Source organism: Podarcis vaucheri, assembly GCF_965113315.1.
Source record: "Podarcis vaucheri genome assembly, chromosome: 13".
Taxonomy (NCBI): domain Eukaryota; kingdom Metazoa; phylum Chordata; class Lepidosauria; order Squamata; family Lacertidae; genus Podarcis; species Podarcis vaucheri.
The window spans coordinates 28,839,403-28,861,214 of record NC_138751.1 but is presented as its reverse complement, the minus strand read 5'-3'; the positions used below and the strand labels follow the sequence as shown (position 1 = coordinate 28,861,214).

Below are 21,812 nucleotides of genomic sequence, written 5' to 3'. Positions count from 1 at the left end.
CACACTCATCTTCCTTAAAAAAGAAGAAAAAAGAAGAAACCTCAACAGAGTGAAGATAATTTATGGCTTTCTTCCCCCACAATTAAAAAAAGGGGAAAAAACCTTTTGGCTGTTCATCCCATCCGCCTGATGACTTCACCCCACCTTTTTATGTGCTACCCACCACATTTTACTCATACAGCTACCACCGTCCTTGTGCATTAACTCTGCCAGACATATGTTATTCCAGGCACCAGCCCCCCCTCACTCCCCCCCTCTCTCTGACCTTCATCCCTGCATCTTCCCCAAGGGAGCATTTATTCTCACTAGTCATTGAGTAGGCTGAAGGGAGGGGGGCACATGCCTCACAGCCAACAGTAATGAGAGAGAGACCCAAGGGCAGAGGTTAAGCAATGTCATAGCATCCCTGTTATTCCCCTTGCAGCATCTCAAAGACTTAGGACTCTCTTCTGCATCCTCTCCCTTGCTCTGGGACACTTGTCTTGAGTAGGTTCCAGAAACTTTCCTGTTGCTGGCTTTCCCAGCTACTGCATTTGTCTGCTACAGGACCTAGAGAATGGCCTGGAAGTGTGTTGTTGCATTGCTAAAGCTAAGCAGGTATCTGCCTGGACAGGACCTGGAAGGGAGACTGCCTAGAAGCCATTGGTGGATAATCTACTGCCTTTCCCCTGAATGCCTGCTTGATCTCCTCCCAGACAGTCTTTCCTCACCATCAAAGGAGCCTATGGTTTTAGCGGAGCTTCTTCTTGGATAAGATCTTCCAAACTGTGACATTTGCTGCTGTCTTAGGCTATGTACACACTATACCTTTAAAGCACATATGAAGCACAATCCTGCCACCCCTCAAAGAATTCTGGGCACTGTAAGGGTATAAGGACGTGATCCAAGTTATAAGGAAGGAGATTTCAACTAAACATTAGGAAGAACTTTGTCAGTAAGAGCTGTTTGATAGTGGAACAGACTCCGACGAGAGGTGGTGTTTAAGCAAAGGCTGGGTGGCCATCCGTCAAGTATAATCTAGTTGAGATTCCAGCATTGAAGGGGGTTGGACTAGATGACCCTCAGGGGTCCCTTACAACTCTACAATTCTGTGATTCAATGGTTTCTGGGAATTATAACTCTGTGAGGGGTAAACTACAGGGCCCAAAATTCTTTGAGGGAAACAATTTTTTCCCCTGGATTGTGTGTAAAGGTATAGTGGTTATAATACCTGCGCTATGTAACTTGTGCTTGTTACTACATTTGATTGTATGCTGCCTTGGGCATTGCTGTATGAAAGGGGAAAGGGGGGTGCAAATCATTTCCTTCTTTCTTTGCTTGTATGGATCCATCGGGGGGGGGTGATGCTTTGTAGAGTACAAGATCCCTACCTGAAGGAGCTTACAAGCAGGGAAGCAGGGGACAACAGAGATGCAGTGTGCATTTGTTTTAGTTGCACGTGCTTAGGCTTAGGTCAACTCTAAAGGAGAAAGCAGCATTTTGAAATCTACAGAAAGTATTCCTGAAATGTGCAGGTTGCGAAGTTGTAGCTGACTGGGAGGTCTTGTGCAACAAACCCACTTTCCCAAAATATCAGACCTTTTGCAGAAAGGAGAGTAACTGGGCAACGCTCTGGAAAGTGCAAGGTGACACTTGTTTGAGATCACATCATATAGGCTTCCCTGCAAACAAATCAAAATGAATGCTCAACACACAGGTCTTCCAAAAGTATCCTTGCAGGCTGAGTTACAGCACATGGTAGGGAAATTGGGGTGAGTACAGGTAAAGGGACCCCTGACCATTAGGTCGAGTCGTGGCAGACTGTGGGGTTGCGGCGCTCATCTTGCTTTATTGGCCGAGGGAGCTGGCGTACAGCTTCCGGGTCATGTGGCCAGCATGACTAAACCGCTTCTGGCAAACCAGAGCAGCACACGGAAACGGCGTTTACCTTCCCGCCAGAGTGGTACCTATTTATCTACTTGCACTTTGACGTGCTTTCGAACTGCTAGGTTGGCAGGAGCAGGGACCGAGCAACGGGAGCTCACCCAGTAGCGGGGATTCGAACCACCAACCTTCTGATCGGCAAGTCCTAGGCTCTGTGGTTTAACCCACAGCGCCACACGCGTAAGGAAATTGGGGAGGTTGTGCCAAAGGCTTCCTGGGAAAGGTGACTTTTGAGGAGGGATTTGAAGGAAGCATCAAAGGTTTCCTGGGAGGCACTTCCAAGCGCACAGGGCAGCAAGAGAAGAGAGGGTGAGCCCTTTTGAGGGAGCAAGAGACCTTTGAACAGAGAGTTGGAGGCAGCTAGGTCACAAGCAAGAATGCATCTGAGAGAGGCCCCTGGAGAGAGGGACAAGGAGCTCATGCTTGATCTCGGAGTGGTCAGGAAACCCGTGAAAGGGTGAAGCATCAGAGTCTTATTATATTTTAAGATAAGGGATTAAGATATGCAACTACAGCAGCAAGGATTCTCATCGCAAAACATTGGAAGACTCAAGATCTGCCCACACTGGAAGAATGGCAAACGCAGCTGATGGACTATATGGAACTGGCCGAGATGACTGCCAGGATCCGTGACTTGGGTGAAGAAGCAATGGAGGAGGATTGGAAAAAATTTAAAGACTATTTGCAAAAGTTTTATAAATTATATGAACTATAAGAATTCGCACGAATTGGAAAGATTAGCTCCAGCAAAGAGGGCAGAAGACATTGAAATTAAATAAATAAATTAATGAAAGGATTAATGTTTAAAGGTTGGAAAAGCTATTATATTGGCTGTTTAAAGTAAACTGGCAATAAGTAATTTAAACTAAAACGTAAGTTTTGAAGGTAAAAAGAAACGCATGAAACAAGGTTATAATTTGCTGAAATTTTTATTGTTAAGAATGCATTGCGAGGGAGATGTGGGGAAGTCCGATAAATAGACTGGAACAAGCATGAAATAACCAATTTTTCTTTTCTCTTTTTTTATCTTCTTTCTGTAACTGATATTCTTTTGTATAAACTGATGAATAATTTTTTATCTGGAAAAAAAAACAATAAAAATATTTATAAAAAAAAAAGATAAGGGATTAAGATAAAATCAAAGAGGGAAAGGATTTGCTGAACTAACTAATTTGAACTGGAATACAAAAAGGGAGGTGTGAGGAGGTCGGGGAAACAAGCAAATGAAAGATAAGACATAGAAAGACTAATCTGTTTTTTAATTGTTTTTATCTTGTATTTTAATTCCCCCCCTTTATTTCTTCTTTCCTTTTTTTGCTTATTTTTGTAATATGTTGAAACTTTAATAAATATCTTTTTAAAAAAACACAAAGGCAGGAGAGGTGAATAATTTTGGCAGCAGAGTGCAGCAGGTATGATAGCAAAGGAAGGTCAATAAGAGGCAGTATACCAGGCAAATGCTGGAGATAAACAAAGGCTTCTGTTGGCTACCAAGGGGAACAGGATTACTTGGACTCGTGGCGTGATCCAGCAGGACTCTTCGGATATTCCACTTGGCAAAGTCCAGGTCTAGACAGCTGAGGAAGAAGGCGCTCCCATCCTTTGTTTAGCTTCCAGGCACCAGCGCTGAAACATAGTGCGTGAAATTGAGGAAATCTGATTGGTGTTGACCTGCAAACACCCAAGGCAGCTTCATCCCTTCTCTCGCAAATGCGCGCGTAACTTTTCAGCGAGGACCCACCCATTGGTGGAGGCGCCCAGCCTCTCTCGCCTGCCCTCCCGCCGGAGGGGCCAATGGGAAAGCGCCCTCCTACGTGCTGTATTAGCATATCAAAAGAAAAAGGCGAGGTTAATGAACCACTCGTAAAAAGGAGGGGTGGGTGGGCGGGCTTTGCGCGATCACAATAATACAAGAAATGGGGAGGAGTCAAGGCGCTCCTGAAATCAAACTTGGAGGAAGCGGCAGCAGGAGCGAGAGCAGCATTTGGCAGCCTTCGCTCAGTGTCTGTTGCAGAGCCCGGGAGGTGGGTGGCAGAAGAAGATGCGAATTCGCTTGTTTTAATCTGCATAAAAGGGGAGGTCTCCAATGGCAAAACAGACCCTCCGCTCCCCATTCAGAAGAGTTTAGCGGGAGGTGTTTTTCTCCCCTTTTCTTTCCTCTTTAATAACTGGGTCATTTCTTTCGTCCTTATTACGAGGAAGCGGGGTGGGTGGAGAGAACCCCAAATAATTCTAACCGGGGTTAAAAACAAAATTTAATTCAGAGAACCAAGAATTAAGACTTCCCAGCCAGGCACAGGAAAGAAAAAGGTCGCTTCGTGGAGAGCAGGAGAAGACAACCCGAAGTTGCATCTGCTCCTCGTCCATCCCTCCTCCTCCTCCTCCTCCTCCTCCTCCGGACCCCGGACCCAGGTCCGGTCGCCCAACGGCCGGAGCAGCCGCCTCTGTACCATGACCGAGATCACGGAGAAGGAAAATGACCCGCAGCAGCACAACAGCGATCCGCAGCAGACTCCGGGCACCGCTCCCAGCCTCCACGAGACGAAGGTACCAAGGCTTCCCCTCCGCGCGATCCGTGGCGCAGACTTTCTCTCTTGCCGCCTCTCTGCTCTTCTCTTTAGAAAGCGCAAATCTGATCCTCCTTGGTTAGAGCTGCCTCCCGCCCGGGATCGAGCGGGTTGGGGACGCTGTTTGGTTTTGTGTTGTCTGCTGTGTTGTGCGTGTGTCTCTCTCTCTCTTCCCTCTTGGAAGATGTGAGCATCTCCACACCACCCACCTGCCCATCGCTTTGGTTTGCAAACAATTTCTCCCCTAGACTCGAGCGTGTGTATATGTGTCTCTTTGCGTCTCCTCTCCATCTCCCTTAACCGCTCGTGCCTCCCTTTCCCTGCAGTAAACGAGGAGTCCGCGGCCGCCCCCTCCTCACCCGCCAAAGCGCGCCTTTACGTTTGCTCCACAACCGCAGTGTGGGGCTGAGTTGGTTTCCCCGCGTGGACATCTCCCCCCCTCTCTCCTCCTATGCGGTGCACTCGCTCTTTGCATAGGGCACTGTAGGGTTACGGTGCTGTGGGATCAGTGGGGACCCGGAGGTGGGGAGTCAAACCACCGGATTCCTCCCAGTCTTGTGACCGATTTCCCTCTCTGGATGTCGAGCGGCGTGTGTGTGTGTGTGTGTGTGTGTGTGTGTGTATACGTGTGTTCTTGGCTTCCCAGTAAGGAACGATTCTATGGGGGGGGGGGATCTTAAGTTACCTCTTGTCTGTGTCTTATATACCGAATCAATTCCTAGATCAAACGGCAGGATAGGAAGCCGTGCGATTTCATATCTATAGATACAGTACATGGCACTTCTAAAAGCCATACAACCCGAACATGTCATATTAGCTGGGTTCTGCGCCCCCCCCCCATATAAATAGTGTTGTAAATAGACTTCATGCCCCGCTCTTCTCCATCGACCTCAGTCATTGAAAAGGTAAATGGCTGAAAAAAAATGCAGTGTATATCTATCTATACCTCTGTGAAAATCTAGGATATTGGCCAATACCTAACTTAGGCTTGTATGTTTTCAAGGGGGGTGGGTGGAGAGGGAGGGATGTTTCATACACACGCAGACACACACACACACACGTGTGTCAGTGTGTGTATTGGAGGGGGAGCGCGTTCCAAAAGGTTACTAGCGTGGGAATCATAATAACATCTTAATGATGGCGGGAGAGGGGTGGGATTTGGAAACCAGCAATTTAGCCTGGTGGGTCTGTGTGTGTGTTCCACTGCAGTAGTGTGACTTATTAGCACATGCTTTAATTGCAGGCTTTGCTGTTATAATGGTTGTGTTCTTTCGCAGCTGAAAGCCTAGAGGGGGGAGAGTGTCTTGGGACCCAATTTTGGAGGGGAGGGGTGGAGAAGGAAGGGGGGGGGCTTTGCTAAATGTAGATTTATATACAGTATTTTAATTGCCTGGCTGAACCAGAGCAAAGTGCATCTAGTCCAGAATTCTGCGCAGGATCCTGGTCCAGAATCCAGCCCCCTGGATGCTTCTAAGTAGCTCCAGGATAGAGCACTTAAAGGGCCTTCTCTTGGTGCTTCTCTCCCAGCATCTGTAATTCCAAGGAATGCTGCCCCTGTTTATGGAGGCTCAGTTTGCTATAATGACTTTCCTCCACGGAAAGTGTTCTGGTTCCTATGTTTTTCTAAAGCAGGAAGCCTTTGGCTCTGAAAAGATAACAGGCACTTGAGGAACCAGTTGTTGAAAGGGCAAGTGTCTGGCACTGGCTCGCCTGCATCTTGTCACTCATTTCCTATAGCCCGCCTCCCTCCTTCCTCTCCATTGTTGGTTTGAACAAAAAAAAAAGCACTCTGTGCATGTTCAGAGGACTGCTGCTTTCTCCATTCTTGCAATTACTGATCATAGATTTAGGGACTTCCATACACCCCTGGAGAATGCTGAAGCTGTACATACACCCTAAGAATCAGAATGGGGGCAGAATCAAGAGTTCGTAGCTGGTGACCTATTTCACCCCAGACAGCAGGATCTCTGCTGGTTATGGTAGGGGCAGGCACTGATGGATACAGTGGTACCTCAGGTTACAGACACTTCAGGTTACAGACTCCGTTCACCCAGAAATAGTACCTCTGGTTAGGAACTTTGCTTCAGGATGAGAACAGAAATCGTGCTCTGGCGGTGCGGCAGCAGCGGGAGGCCCCATTAGCTAAAGTGGTACCTCAGGTTAAGAACAGTTTCAGAACCTCCAGAACAAATTAAGTTCTTGACCCGAGGTACCACTGTACTTGCAAATGCAGACCAGAACCTCATGTGTTGCATGACACAATCTAGGCTAAGGCATAAGAAATTGCGGGGGGGGGCAGGCTTCTTATTTTAACTCTAATCATGTGCATTCCACCCCCGCTCCCATTTGATATTAACGTCTTCTTGGGCCGAGGAGGAGGGAAAATCTGTGTTGTGTGAATACACAGGCTAGATCTCCCGCCTGCTCTGATGACAGCATCTCTGCTGATGTCAGTGCTGTGACGTTGGCTTCTAATTCATCTAATATCCCAAGTAGATTTGAAATCGAGGGAGGACAAGCTGTGGTGCTGCAGAGGTTTTTTTTTATCCACCCCTGACAAGTCCCAGCACAGTGTGTGTGTGTGTGTGTGTGCATTTGTCTTATGCAAGCACAACAGGACATAGTGCTGCTTTGCCCTGCAGTTCACTTTCTCGGAAGTTAAGTGTGGGGAGAGATGGGGGAGGTCGAAACGCAGTGTTCCGCAGGTTCCTTGCGTGGGTGAAGTACTCCCAGATGGCTTGCAAGTCTGTGTACCAAGTGGCTGTTGTTCCTCTTTGTTATTAATCATTTCTCATTAAACTTGTAATTAATTTGTAAACCTTGATCTCATCTCGCTGCTGCTGCTCCATGCTTAGAATCTGCGAGGTAGATCACTGGTGGGCCATTTTTGGGGTGGGGGGTAGGGAAATGGTGCTATTTATTTATTTATTTATTTATTTATTTATTTATTTGCCTTTGTATCCTGCCTTCCCCCCCCCCCAAGGAGTTAAAGGTGGCATGCATACTTCACCACCACCACCACCCTCCCATTTTGTCCTCACAACAACCATAGGCGGTTGGTTAGACTGAGAGAGTGAGCAACTGGTTCAAAGTCTCCATGGCTGAGTGGGGATCAAACTGTGGCCTCTCAGGTCCTAGTCTAGTCCTCTCTAACCACTACACTACACTGGCTGTCATACCGCCTCTTGATCTCTTTATACTGCCTCATAGTGCTGAGCCTTGTTCTGGACTGTACCACTCCAGGTTGGTGATGAAGTAGGGTATTGTGTATTTTGAAGGCTCCCCTAGGGGTGTGTGTGTGTGTGTGTGTGTGTGTGTGTGTGTGGTGGGGACTCCCAGAACACACACACAAAAAAAATGTATATGGATCATCCTAGCCTTCTCCCCAACAGGCTGGTTTTCTCTGGACAAGGATATTTGGGTGGGTGCCTTGGGTGGTGGGCCAACCCATCCAGCAGCAACCAGCAGTGGAACAGTCCAAAGAGAGCTTTACCACTTGATTCCATGGATTGTATAAATTGTCCAGAGAATGGGGAGGGAGAGAGACTTGGGTTCAAGCGAGACACGACATGTGCAGAAGGCAGTGGAATCTTACCTCGGTAATAGTGACGGGACAGGCGTCCTTCACCACACTAGTTTAGGGGGGCACCGTGTGCAAGCCCCATAGCACACACAGACACACAGTAGCCCTGCCTCCAGCACCTCTCTTCTGCTCCCTGCCTTCCAGCATCTGCACCTCTGAGGCAGCCGTCTCACTCTGCCCATCAGTAGGGCTGGCCCTGTGTGCCTCCAGGGGAACTTAGGGGGCTAGGTCAGACTGGCTGACCCTCCTCTTTTCCACGGAGCAAAGGTGGGAAATGAATGCAATGAATGTAGAAATAAATGTTGTTCAGCAGAAGAGTCGTGCTTCGGTGGGGGCGTGAGCTAGCCTGAAGTGGCCAATCAGCTGCCACCGGGAGCCTTTCCAAAGGTCTCTTTCTACCTAGTCAAAGAGATGGAGAGCAATTTTGATACTAATCAGGGACAGAAAGTACAGGCTGGGGGGGGGGAATCATGAGGCTTTTACCTGGAGCCAAATCACACGTGTTTTTTTAAAGCTTTTTTTTTAATGCTCAAGTTTAAAAGATGTTTAAGTATGTTTGGAGAAAGGTGGAGTGTTGCAGAGGGGAAAACAAAATCCTATGCTCTGTGCACCTGAAATAGGATTCTGCAAATCGTTTCTGCCACACCTCTAAATACCAGCTTCTGGGTCTTGCAAGCAGGGAGGTTGTTGATGTGCTGAGGTCCTGTTTGTGGTCTTCCCTTGGGCATTTAGTTGGCCCCTGGGAGAACAGGATGCTGGCCTAACCCACCAGGGCTCCCCTTGAGTTCTTTACCAGTATTGGGGTCTAAAAGAGAACAGAGCTCTACTTCAGCCCTAGTACCGTAGATGTGTGTTGAGGAGGCTGTTTCATGCCTGAGGCAAATTGTGTCCCAGCTTGTAATGCTGACCCCTTCCCCTCACACTGTGGATTCACAAAGGCACGCACAAGCACACCCAGCCCCACATGTGGTTGGGGGGGGATGCTGCAGTTGCTCAGTGGTGATGGCAAGAGAGTAATTCTCCTCAGGCCAAGCTTGACTCCTGATCTTTTTGGCACCTGTAGTGGAAGAATGCAAATAACGCTTCCTGTCTCTGTTAATTAACATGGGAGATGGGAGGGTATAGTACCACCAAGATGGTCTTCTGCACAGGCTCCTTTGCGGTGCATAGGCCTGTCCACAAACACAACACGCCAGTTGGGGACTGTGCAAGAGGGTTTCACAATTCAGTTTCTATAGTTCAGTCCGCACCTCACTGTGGGCCTGATCATCTTCTGGTCCCTGTATGGAGTCCACAATCTGGATTCCCACATCTTTTACTCAGGAGTCATGGAAGAGCTGCTCCCACCATGAAGACGGGGGCACCCTCTTCGTGCACTTCTGACACCCTGGTTCTTACGCAACCAGTCTCTGCCTCAGATCTTCCTCCCATCAAAGACTGTGCATTCCAGAAGGCTCTTCTTTGCCTGTCCATGTAGACAACAACACTCTCTTCTGTGCTGACTCCTGGAGCAGGATGTGACCATAAACATTAGTTACCCTATTGACCAGACTTCCTCAAACTCAGCCCTCCAGATGTTTTTGGCCTACAACTCCCATGATCCCTGCGCTCATTTCTTATCTGGTCTTGGGAGTGAAAGGAGGGAGGTGAAATGGAAGCAGCTGGCTGGCTCCTTACACCTGTGTGAGTACGTTTACATGCATGTGTAAATATCGAACATGCATCTGCTCTGCTCCCTTTCAGAGATCTAACGTCTAGACCCAGGGGTCAGCAAACTTTTTCAGCAGGGGGCCGGTCCACTGTCCCTCAGACCTTGTGGGGGGCCAGACTATATTTTTTTTGGGGGGGGAGAATGAACAAATTCCTATGCCCCACAAATAACCCAGAGATGCATTTTAAATAAAAGGACACATTCTACTCATGTAAAACATGCTGATTCCCGGACTGTACATGGGCCAGATTTAAAAGGCGATTGGGCTGGATCTGGCCCCAGGCATTAGTTTGCCTGTAGATGCCAAGGAAAGGGGGCTGAAACTGGAAGCATCCCCTGTGTCTCCACCAAAGGCAAAACAAAACAGGGATAAAATTGATGGACCATGTCTCTTCTCTTCCTAGGAACATATATTTATATACGGGACTATTCCTGTTAATTTGGGATCATTGAAAGCAGCCTTGCCAGCGCCTCTTCAATTTGCTGCACTAGCTCAGTAATAATCAGGAACAATAACAAACTACAGATGCCCTTCCAGCTTCCCCTCCTTGTCTCAATCATTTTTTTCTCTTCCTTTTTAAGACCTTTTGCTCACCAAGCCCAGCCTTGAGCAGGCAGCCTGCTGTGGATTCAGGTTGCAGTGCCTTCTAAGGGAGCTGTGGTGGGGAGAAAATAGGAAAGAGGGGGGGAAATGATGTGCCAGAAGGCAAATGGGAGTGGAAAGAAAGCCACGATTAACCACCTCAAAGCTTCTGAGCACATGTGGAGAACTAGAAGAGATTTCTCTGGCTTGCCCCATCTCTGGAGCTCTCGGCTTGCCTGATCTTATAGTGTGTTTTTGAGCAAACCCGGTTGGTTTTGTGTTGTATTTTTAAAGGCAATTTCTAGGCTGCCTTATTTTAAGGTGTGGCATTTTGTGTGTATGTGTGTGTTTTAAGAGACAGAGGAACAAGCAAACCCTTCTGTTCCTCCTTGATCTGATTTGATGTCAAAGTGTCTTTGGAAAGAAAAGGGACCTACATCAAGGTTGTGTATATCAAGGATTGTCCGGCATCTTTACAATGCGTAAGGAATATCTTTCTGCGGCCTTCACCACAGCCCCTTAAGCAACGCAAAGAATCGAACAGAACAGACACAGTGAGAGATGTTTCGGCTGATCTGTGCTTCCCCTGCCCCTATTCAAGGTTGGAAGTAAATTTATAAATAAAAGGCTTTAAAGTTCACAAGGAATTGGCCTTGGATTTCTCTGAAAGGGGAGGTGCTGGAGCTAGTGATTGTAGCAGAATCACTTCCTAGACTCTAAAAGCTTGTAGCCAGAATAATTCCAAGACTGGTTTGGCTGCTTAGTGACGGCAGAAATAAACTCTGTTCATGCTCAGAGGTACTCTCCCCTATCACGAACATATGAAACTCCCATTTGCAGAGTCGAACACATTGGTCGATCTGGTACCCTGATGTCTTTTCTTTTTTTAGCTCTCCTTTCTTTAACCTGAAGATGCCAAGTGTTGCACTTGAGACCTCCTGCATTCAAGACAGATTCTGCTGATAAGCTCTAGTGAGCACTGGCTTAATTTAAGCCAAGGATGGGGAATCTTTAAATGTTGCCGGACTCCAGCTGTCTTCAGCCCTAGCCAATGTAACTGATGGTCCTGAAGGCTGATGGAAGTTGTGGCCCTCCAAATGTTGTTAGACTACAAGTTCCCCATCCCTGATTTTAGATCTGATAGCAGGGTCTGAAAGAGTATTAAAACCAGCATTGGGAAATTTAGATCCGTGTGTGTGTGTGTTTGCAAATTTAACAAAAAACATGGGGTAGGGAGAAACAGAAAATGGAAAAGGCTCGTGTTGTTTAGATCCCTTAAGAGCAAGTGTAAGGGGTGGCGCTGTGGGTTAAACTGCAGAGCCTAGGGCTTGCCGATCAGAAGGTCGGCGGTTTGAATCCCCGCAACGGGGTGAGCTCCCATTGCTCAGTCCTTGCTCCTGCCAACCTAGCAGTTCCAAAGCACATCAAAGTGCAAGTAGATAAACAGGTACCACTCTGGCGGGAAGTAAACGGCGTTTCCGTGCACTGATCTGGTTCACCAGAAGCAGCTTAGTCATGCTGGCCACCGGCTGTACGCCGGTTCCCTTGGCCAATAAAGCGAGATGAGCGCCGCAACCCCAGAGTCGGCCACGACTGGACCTAATGGTCTTGGGTCCCTTTACCTTTAAGAGCAAGTGTAAATAGAGCATTTGGCTTGGAGCGGAGTCTGAGAGAACTGTGTTCAAACCTCTGTTCAGCCATGGTGTGGGCCGCTGAGTGATGCTGGAGAGGTTGAAGGTCATGTGCTGATCACTCAGTAGGTTAGTGAACCAGGGAGTGGATGGTGGGGCAGGCATGGGTGCTGTGAATTCCCCACCTTTGCTCGTCTAGGTTGTGCCCGCTTTCACTCTCTCCTCGTCAGCATTGCATTGCATTTCTTCCATGTGTTGGACCTTACAGGAAGGGTGGTTAGAAATTAAAAATGATGGGCCAAAGGGAAAGTGCAGTTCCCACCAAAGAAAAGGAGAGGAGCACCCAGCTTCTGCTTATTCCTTTTCCTCGTATTTATATTTCTTTGGGCTTTATTGAGGTATTTCATCTTTCGCAGTTAGAAAGAGCGCTTTCTGCTCTGACTTTCCTTAGTCGCTGCGAGCATTTCAGACCCAAAAAGGAGAATCTGGCTCCACCTTCTATTCCCTCTCCCTTTTCCCGCTAGCTCCCATCGATTCAGCACAGATAAGAGGAACTGAGCATGCCTTCCCTTGCAAAGCTACTGGCTCAGCTTCCTCCCTGTCTTTTCAGAGCAGGGAGGGCCTCTCATCATAATTACCCTGGCAGTGGTTTTGTCAAAGCCTGCATGGAGGGCTTTAAAGGTCAAAACCAGCACCTTGGAAGCAAGCTGGCAGCCAGCCTACCTGGCGTATAAGATCATGATCTGAATCTGGTTGACTAGTTCCATTCAGAACCCTGGGAGCTGCACATCGAACCAATGGAAGTTTCCATGCTGTCTTCAAGGGCAGCCCTACAAACAACATAATGCAGTAATCTAGCCAGGAGGTGGCCAGGATATAAATGACCGGGTCAGGTTCTCAAAAGAAACACAGTGCAACTTGGATATAAGACAGAAATGGGGAAAAGCACTCCTGGCTACCGCTTGGGAATCTAGGAACAGGGCCAGATTCAGCTGTGCTTCTGTACTGCAATCCTTTTTATTTTTTTAAATTTAAATACAGCACATAAAATGTGGCTGTTTAAAAAAAAAGTGAAAGAGAAAAGGTTAGAGTACATCATTATAGTAAATGTTACCAGTTAATGCAGTCGTACCTTGGATCCCAAACGCCCTGGGATTCAACTTTGTTGGCATATTAATGAGAAACTACCCTAATCCACACTTCTTGGCCAATATGCAAAACCAAACCACAGCTCCCCTTTAAAATGCACACTACTTCTAAGGTTGCAGTGAAGTTCCCCAACCCACCAATGTCTACAAAAATGCATTTACAGTCGTACCTTGGAACCTAAACACCTTGGTACTTGGACATTTTGGCTCCTGAACACCGCAAACCTAGAATTGAGTGTTCCAGTTTGCAAACGTTCTTTGGAACCCAAACATCCAACGTGGGTTCTGATTGGCTGCAGGAACTTCCAGCATCCAAAGCCGCACTTTGGTTTCTGAAGGTTTTGGAAGTCGAACGGACTTCCGGAATGAATTCTGTTTGACTTCCAAGGTATGACTGTCATTACAATTTTTAGCCTAATGTATTTTGTATAAAGGGACACGGGTGGCGCTGTGGGTTAAACCACAGAGCCTAGGACTTGCTGATCGGAAGGTCGGCGGTTCAAATCCCCGCGACGGGGTGAGCTCCCGTTGCTCGGTCCATGCTTCCTGCCAACCTAGCAGTTCGAAAGCATGTCAAAGTGCAAGTAGATAAATAGGTACTGCTCCGGCGGGAAGGTAAACAGCATTTCCATGCTGTCAGGGGTTCAGGAGCAGAGGCAAGGGCAAGGGAGGAAACAGAGCGAGGGGGAGGAGGCAGAAGAAAAGATGAGTGATGACGACGACCCGAGATCTCCGAGTCTTTCCAGTGAATCAGAAGATTCACAGAAAGGAGCACCAGTGGCCAGGGCAAGGGGGGAGCCTAGGGGGACACCCCAGGAAGATAGAGCCAGAGGGGACTCAGAGGGGAGCAGTTGGAGATCGGGACCAGCGTCACCGCCAGAGAGCAGGGAAGAGGAAGGGCGCCAGGGATCAAGCGCTGGCAGCTCACAACAGGAGGGAGGGCACGAGTCAGGAGTGGCCACACCTCCATCAGGGAGCGAAGAAACGGTCAGACGGAAAGTGGAAGGTTGGGCGCGCGCGCCAAGTTCAAATGCACAGGAAAGTGACGCAGTAGGCAGCCCGGAGAGGGAGCCAGGTCCTAAAGCCCGGCGCAAGGAGACAGAAGGGTCCGGGGGGTCGGCGTCGGAGGAGTCCCGGAGGGAGGAGACCCCGGGGGGCAGAGGGACCCAGAGGAGAACAGTCAGGCGGAAAAGGTGGAGCAGGGCTAGGATATTAAGTTGGTGCACAAGGGGCGGAGACTCAGACGGAGCTTCGCCGATCTAACCATAAGACGTAGAGTTGCACGCAGCAGCTTGAGAATGGAAACTGTAACTCAATAAAGACTTTTACTTAATGATCGCTGGCTAGCGTGATCCTCTGTGAGCTAGGATCGGGGAGCAACTCTGACACATGCGCTGCTCTGGATCACCAGAAGCGGCTTAGTCATGCTGGCCACATGACCTGGAAGCTGTCTGTGGACAAACACCTGCTCTCTCGGCCTATAGAGCAAGAAGAGCATGCAACCCCAGAGTCGGCCACGACTAGACCTAATGGTCAGGGGTCCCTTTACCTTTACTATTTTGTATAAATGAGTTCCAAATTTCATTATACAAGTGCATGAAGGGTCTACATCCTATACTGTTATCCTGCAATTTTAGAGAGGGGGGGGGGAGCCTGTTGAGTACAGCAGATGACTTTATTTATGTATGTATGTATGTATTTATGTATTTATTTATTTAGTAAGTAAGTAAGTAAGTAAGTAAGTAAGTAAGTAAGTAATTGTTTATACTGCCATTCATCTGTAGATCTCAGGGTGGTTCACAACATTAAATCACAATATAAAATAAAATGCAAAATCCATGATTAAAAATAAAAACAAGATCAAGCCAATGATCCCTTCCACTTTGCCTCCTAACTCCTAATGACTGCAGCCAGGGGGCTGAAACAGCAATGAAGACAAGACTGTACCTTGTGGTACACCATAGGACAAAGAACATGAGGATGAAACACAGTACAGTGGTACCTCTGGTTACAAACTTAATTCGTTCCGGAGGCCCGTTCTTAAGCTGAAACCGTTCTTATACTGAGGCACACTTTTGATAATGGGGTCTTCTGCTGCACACGCGCCTCTGGCGCACAATTTCCATTTGCACCCTGAGGCAAAGTTCGTAACCAGGAGCAGCTATTTCTGGGTTAGCAGAGTTCGTAACCCAAAGTGTTCGTAACCGGAGGTACCAGTGGTACCTCGGGTTAAGAACTTAATTCGTTCTGGAGGTCCGTTCTTAACCTGAAACTGTTCTTAACCTGAGGTACCACTTTAGCTAATGGGGCCTCCCGCTGCCACCGCGCAATTTCTGTTCTCATCCTGAGGTAAAGTTCTTTTTCTTTTCCCCCCTTTTTTCCTGAGGTAAAGTTCTTAACCTGAGGTACTATTTCTGGGTAAGCAGAGTCTGTAACATGAAACGTCTGTAACCTGAAGCAGCTGTAACCCTAGGTACCACTGTATCTCAATGCTGCTCTCTAGACATGACTCTTTAGGTAGGAGTGGAACCAATGTAAATAAATGCCTATCCTACAAGCTGGTCCAAGAGGACATTATGGGATGTGATAACAAAAGCCATGAAGAGATTACAAAGCAGAACTGGAGCCACCTTCCCCAATCCCACTCTTGATATGGGTCCTCCATCCTGGCGACCAAGCCTGATTCAGTCCCCAAACTGCGCCTGATGTTGAACGCCACCCGTCAGGCAGCAGCAGCAGCAGCAGCAGCAGCAGCAGGCCCAGTCCTAGTTGCTGCCGGGACTGACACTGACAGTAATGTCCAAGTCTGAGCAGCTGTAAGCAATTTCTTCCGCAAAATGAACCACCCAATTGATCACAGCAGGCCTTTTAGACACGTGAAATCAGAAATCACCAGCTGGTTCTGGATCATGGTCAATTACCTTAGGAGTCAACAAAATCCAGCCACCTTTCATGTTGTGGTTGGCACACTGCAAAAGTAGCCACTTTCTATGCAATTTGTTTGCTACCATTTGCAAGCGAAAGGACTCCTCCTTGAAGGAGTCAGAGCCCTTCAAGAGAATGGGAAGGAATTTAACCTGGGCACTTGCAGCTACACGGAGGATCTGGACGTGAAGTGAGAAACAGTAACCATTTGGCCAGTGCCACAAATGCAGGAGCTGTGCCAAAGGGGCACTGGGTGGTTATCTGCCATCTGAAATTGCACCTGCTCCCTCCGTGGTTTTTTGTTTAATTGTTTGTTTGTTTAGATGCTAAGCTTGCTTTTGTAGAGTGAGTTGGTTGTCAAATGGAATCCATTAGAAAGCTGGGCCCGTTAGTTGCAGGTTTCTAGTGTAGAAACTATAGGAATTATAATTTTTAAAAGCTTAGCCCATGGGTAGGGTGCCGGATCCGGTCCAATTGTCTTCTAAATCCGGACCGTCTGGGAATCAGCGTGTTTTTACATGAGCAGAATGTGTCCTTATATTTAAAATGCATCTCTGGGTTATTTGTGGGGCATAGGAATTCATTCATTCCCCACCCCCCAAATATAGTCCGGCCCTCCACAAGGTCTGAGGGACAGTGGACTGGCCCCCTGCTGAAAATGTTTGCGGACCCCTGGCTTAGCCTCACCAAATGGGCTGGGCAAGAGGGGCCCTGCACACTGAGGCACCTGCCATGTTGTGCATTGTTGCATCTGACAAAATAGTTGCCGGGAAATAAGTGTGCTTCCCTGGCAGGAATATGTTGAAATGCGACTCTGAGGGAAGTAAGATTCCTCAGCATCAGCACCACACCCATGAAGAGAGCTGTGCCTTGAAGAGACATCTGGGCACTCTCCTGCCGGACTTGGTATGCTGCAAATACAGTAATCTAGAAAGGCTTGTGGTTTGGAGTTTGTGGGCCCATAGAAGATGATAGCAGGGGAGGCTATGGGTCAGTAACAGGCATGGCACACAAGGTAGAGACCAAGGAGGGAAGCATAGATAGCCACTGTCCCGATACACTGGAACCTTTATGCAGCGCCTTCCAAAAATGTTTTCAGTCATGTACCTCCCATCATGAGGTCGAGAAACTTGCCATTTTAGTAAAGGAAAGCTATTCTCAGCAATCTTAAGCAAGCAACAAAAAGGGAGAAAGCAAATAGGACCAAATATGAACGCAGGGTGGGGAAAGTGAGGGGCGAATTAGATGTTGCATGCAAATAAACATAACAAAACCCTAGGTGGTGGTTTGTTTTAATGAAAAGCAAGCTCACTAGGCAGCAATTTTGAGCAGAGTGCGTAAGGAAACTCTTTGTTGGCTGTTTTCCTCCTCAAGATCCACCCCCACCCACGATGGCTTTGCCCCTGCCGTTTTGGGCTGGCAGTTTTTGAACAGAAAGAGCTCACCGTTTGACTACCACCACCACCGCCTTGCTAAAAATTGCAGTCCACTGAGGCTGCTTTCCTGCAAACCATTTGTGGGGTCCCACCTGGTGGTCCTTAAAAGTTTGATGTGAGTGAGCAAGGTGTGTCTTCCTCTTCCCCAGGGTCCCTTGGCCATATTTTCTTTGGGGAACTGGTTTGGGAATTCAGAGGTTTGGAATTTTGCATAGCCATATACGTCAGTCTTGCCATCTCTGTCCAAAGGGCTTTTTCAGATGGTGGGGAGGAGTTTGAGTTTGGAGCTACAGTTTTGCATACAGTGGATAGAAAGAATTCCATCCTTGGCCTAGAGAAGGGTCTGCAGTTAGGAAAGGAAACAGATAGCGGGGGAAACTGGAGGGACTCTCAGGCAAGATGCACTCAGGGGCCCTCCCTCCACCCCTTGAGGGAGGCTGTTTGCTGTCAAACAGCTCTTAGTGTCAGAAAGTTCTCCTGATATTTAGCTGGAATCTTTCTTGTAACTCGAAGCCATTGGATCGTGTCCTAGCCTCCAGAGCAGGAGAAAGCAAGGTTGCTCCATCCTCAACGTAACAGCCCTTGAGATATTGAAATATGGCTAGCATAAATCAAAGGATTGAGCCACCCATAAGGGGAGGGGGGGGGAAATACTGATGCAAAGTGTCTACTTCCCAAAGTGTGCAGCAATTTGGAGTCGGAGTCGTCCCCCTCCCACATGCACACAGACACAACTTACCGGATTATCCCCAGATCAGGGACATTCAAATTCAGAGGGAGAAATGTGCGAGATTGCAGTTCTTTGCAGTGGATGATGCTAAATTAATCAAAACAGGACCAACTTTGGTTCCACGTGATACCCTGGTGCGGACAACAAGCCATCTGTAAGGATGAGATGTGTGAAGAAATGGTGGGGGGGATGTTTTTAGCCATGTCCTTGTTGAACTGGCAGGGGAAAGAGGCAGAACATTGAGGCAGAAGGCTGCCAGAGGAGCAGGGCAAAGATCAACCCCGAATGGGCATGGAATCCTGTGTGATTATTTGCGCATCCTGAACATTGCACATTGGTAGGCAGTGGCAGGCACCGGGAAGCAGCAGGCTTTGGCAACTGTGGATGTCAGAGGAGAAGTGGAGGGGGGGGGAAGAGTAGTTGAAAACATCCCCAAAGATGTGAGTCTATGTTTGAGCTCTGTGTGGGAGACATAACCGGGTGACGGTGGGGAGGTGAGCACAGCAGGAAGTTAAACATTGTATATGGTTTCATAAATATGGGGGAGGAGGCTTTTTTTATATGTTTTGAAAGGGTGGGAGCTGAATCTCCCATGAGACTTTTATATGCCAAGCTGTTTTCACAGCAGCCGGGTTAAAAATAGCTCGTAGGGGCTGGAGCCATACGTCAAGAAATATTAGGTTTTTTAGCTGTGTCTTGGCAGGATCCTAGGATGGTTACAGAGGGTGAATAAGGGAGAAATGGTGGGGCCTCCTGTTTAGGAAGCTGAAGCAGGAGCAGGGAAGCTGTTTTCTTCTCCTGAGCTTAGACATGCATAATGCAGGCGCTGGGTGAAAGGCAGAAGTAAATTTGTGCCAGTCCTAGGGATGGTGTGGGAGAGGCCAGTTTGCCCATATTATTCCCTACCAACAGGCTGCAGTTCTGTGTAGCATGCAGCCTCTTCTGCCAGATCCTAGGGTCTAGTGCTTTCTTTTGGGGAAACAAAAATAAAAAACAAGTCTCTAGTCCTCATGGTGGCTTCCAGTCTTGTTCTGTTACTCAAATTCCACCTTGTGCTTCTTCACTTACTCGTAGCTTTTCTCTAGCAGCCATACATCTGGAGGAAAACCTTCAAGGCTGTGTGCTTTTAAAGCATGCAAGCACACCCCAGAGAATCACGTGAAGTGTAGTTTGTCAAGGATGCTGGGAATTGGAGCTCTGTGAGAGGCAAACTACAGTTTCCAGGGTTATTGGGGTGGGAAAGTGCTTTAAATGTATGGTGTGTACACAACCAAACCTTTCTCTTGCTTCTGCCCAAGAGGCTACAGTTCCTCCTGTCTAAACAGCTGACGGACTTAGCAGCCGCTTCCAGACTGTAATGTTTGTGTCCAATAACAGGCACCAAGAATGGGGAATAGTTTTGTTTTTTTAAGAGAGAGTTTTATTCAGAAAAACATCTTAACACCTTCTGCAAGAAACTAAAAGCCTAAGGAACTGCTCAGGTCCTTTGACTCAGAGCAGGTTCTCAAATTTTCAAGTCCTTGACAGCAAAGGAGTGTCACTATAGCTCTACAATAACACAGAATGCTGCCATTTTTGGAGGTGCGATGTCAGTTTGCATCCTGGCAAATTCAGGTTTACACAGTTGGGCCTTGTGCAGTAAGGAAAGTGGTGGGGAAACACACACAAAATTTGTGGGAATTATCATTTGCTGAATGCATTGTATAGCCTCCTGGTTGGAGCAGGTGGGAATCAAAACGAGTACTCAATAAGCAGCAGACATCGGAGAACTTTCCTGCAAGCAAATTGGGATGTATGCTGGGAAAAATGGGTAGTACAGAGGCGACCTTGATCTGCCTTCCCTGCGCGGGGAGAGGGCGTGTGATGTTTCTGAAGAGTGGGAGCTGAGCAGTGTATCCTTTGCAGAGCTCTTTTCTTTGGAACAGAACACATGGGATTGAATCCAGGTTTTGAAGCTGGGTCTCTTTTCAGCTTTTCCACAGATTTTCCACAAAGTCGGAGCATGTCTCCAGCTGGTGCTTTGTTTTATAAATGAAAGGCACCGATGCCAGAAACATTAGCCTTAGTCTTATATGTGTGGGGGCTGGCACTCTGTTTCAGATGGACAGATCCGCAACATACATTTAAAACACACCCCAAAAGCACATTTAGAGTACATTACTCCCCACCCCACACACAGAGAGAGAATTCTGCAAACTGCAGTTTCCCTGTCACAGAGTTAGTCTTCCCAGCATCCTTCACAGATTAGTTCCCAGGGTCCTTTGGGGGAAGTCATGTGCATTAAATCTGTGGTGTAGGTCTTCCCAGTGGGGAGAAAGAGAGGCTGTGGACATGCCTGGCGCTGCTGCTCCCTCCATCGCTATCTGTGCATTCCAGGATGCAGCCTTGGAAAGAGATTCAAGAGGTAACCTTTTCACGGCTTATTCAAGTTTCCAGTCCTTTATAATGAAGCCTCTTCGCTTTTCCCCACCCTGAACATGGCTTCCCACAAAGAGCAGACCCGTCATATGTTCTGGGACAATCATGGATTTATAGAAGCCTTCCCAACTTCTGATTTCATCCAGGAATGTCCTCTTCCTCCCTCACCCTTTCCATTGTGGCGAATAGCCATGGTTAGACCTGGCTGCCTATATCTCTTGCAGCAGGGAATTCCATAAGTTAATTGCATGCGCAAAGGAGCAGCATTCTTAAAGGTACAGTTGGACAACAGAGCTCACCTTGCCTGCATCTTTGCTGTGGCCCAAGGCTCCCTACATGAGGAGTGGGGTTTTTTTTCTTCTATCACCTTAGGGGATCAGCTGAGAGTGGGCAGAGCCATGGGCATAGGCAGGGAGGGGCAGCTGCCCCCCCCAATCAATAAAAATACATGGCAAACTGAGGTTCTGCCCCCCCCCAACAAAAATCCTGGCTATGCCCATGGGCGGACCAGCACCAAAAGTGGGTGGAGTTAGAACCAAAGTGGGTGGAGTTCACACATTGCAGCTACTCTTAAGTGGTGATCTGGAGAGCAAGAGAGATTCCACAGCTTCTGGAAGGCTACATGCAATTACTAAGGTTACCAGATTTTTTTCAATGAATCCAGGGACGCTTTTCAACTTCAATGGATTTTGTATGGGGAATGATGTGTAAATCCGGGGACTGTCACCGGGAAACGGGGATGTCTGGTAACCTTAAATTAGACCATGGGCCACAAGTTGCCTGACACCAACCCTGTCCTCTCTCTTAACCTCCTCCTTTTCTGCCTAATATAGATTTGTAAGTCCTTCAGCAAGGAACAATTCCATTTCTCTGTGCCAGTGGTGTAGCGTGATTTGCTGGTGCCCAAAGTGGGGCGCAGAGGGTGAATGGAGCTCGCTGCGCCAGCCCAGCCCTTGCTTATGCCCTCACCTAAGTCAAGCAGGGTCAGGGTCACATTTGGCTCGTAAGGCGGCATGAGGAGCCAAAAGTGCAGTGTCTCTACACACACACACCCCCAGAGAAATGCACCCAGTGCCATCACCCCAGCAACCCCCGCTATGCCCCTGTTCTGTACAGCACTTGGGCACATGGCGAAGGTTAAAAAGTACAAACAGCCA

The 21,812-nt window shown here is 47.9% G+C and overlaps 1 protein-coding gene across 2 annotated transcripts in view; it reads left to right on the top strand.

Annotated features, from left to right (window-relative positions):
• Positions 1 to 3,864: 3,864 nt before the first annotated feature.
• The window catches only part of STAC2 (SH3 and cysteine rich domain 2), a 44,488-nt gene continuing 26,540 nt past the window's right edge, over positions 3,865 to 21,812 (top strand). For both annotated transcript variants that reach the window (XM_082195701.1, XM_082195700.1), the window contains exon 1: positions 3,865 to 4,470. In XM_082195701.1, the coding sequence (XP_082051827.1) occupies positions 4,375 to 4,470 (96 nt within the window). In that variant the 5' untranslated portion in view covers positions 3,865 to 4,374. The remainder of the gene's footprint in view (positions 4,471 to 21,812) is intronic.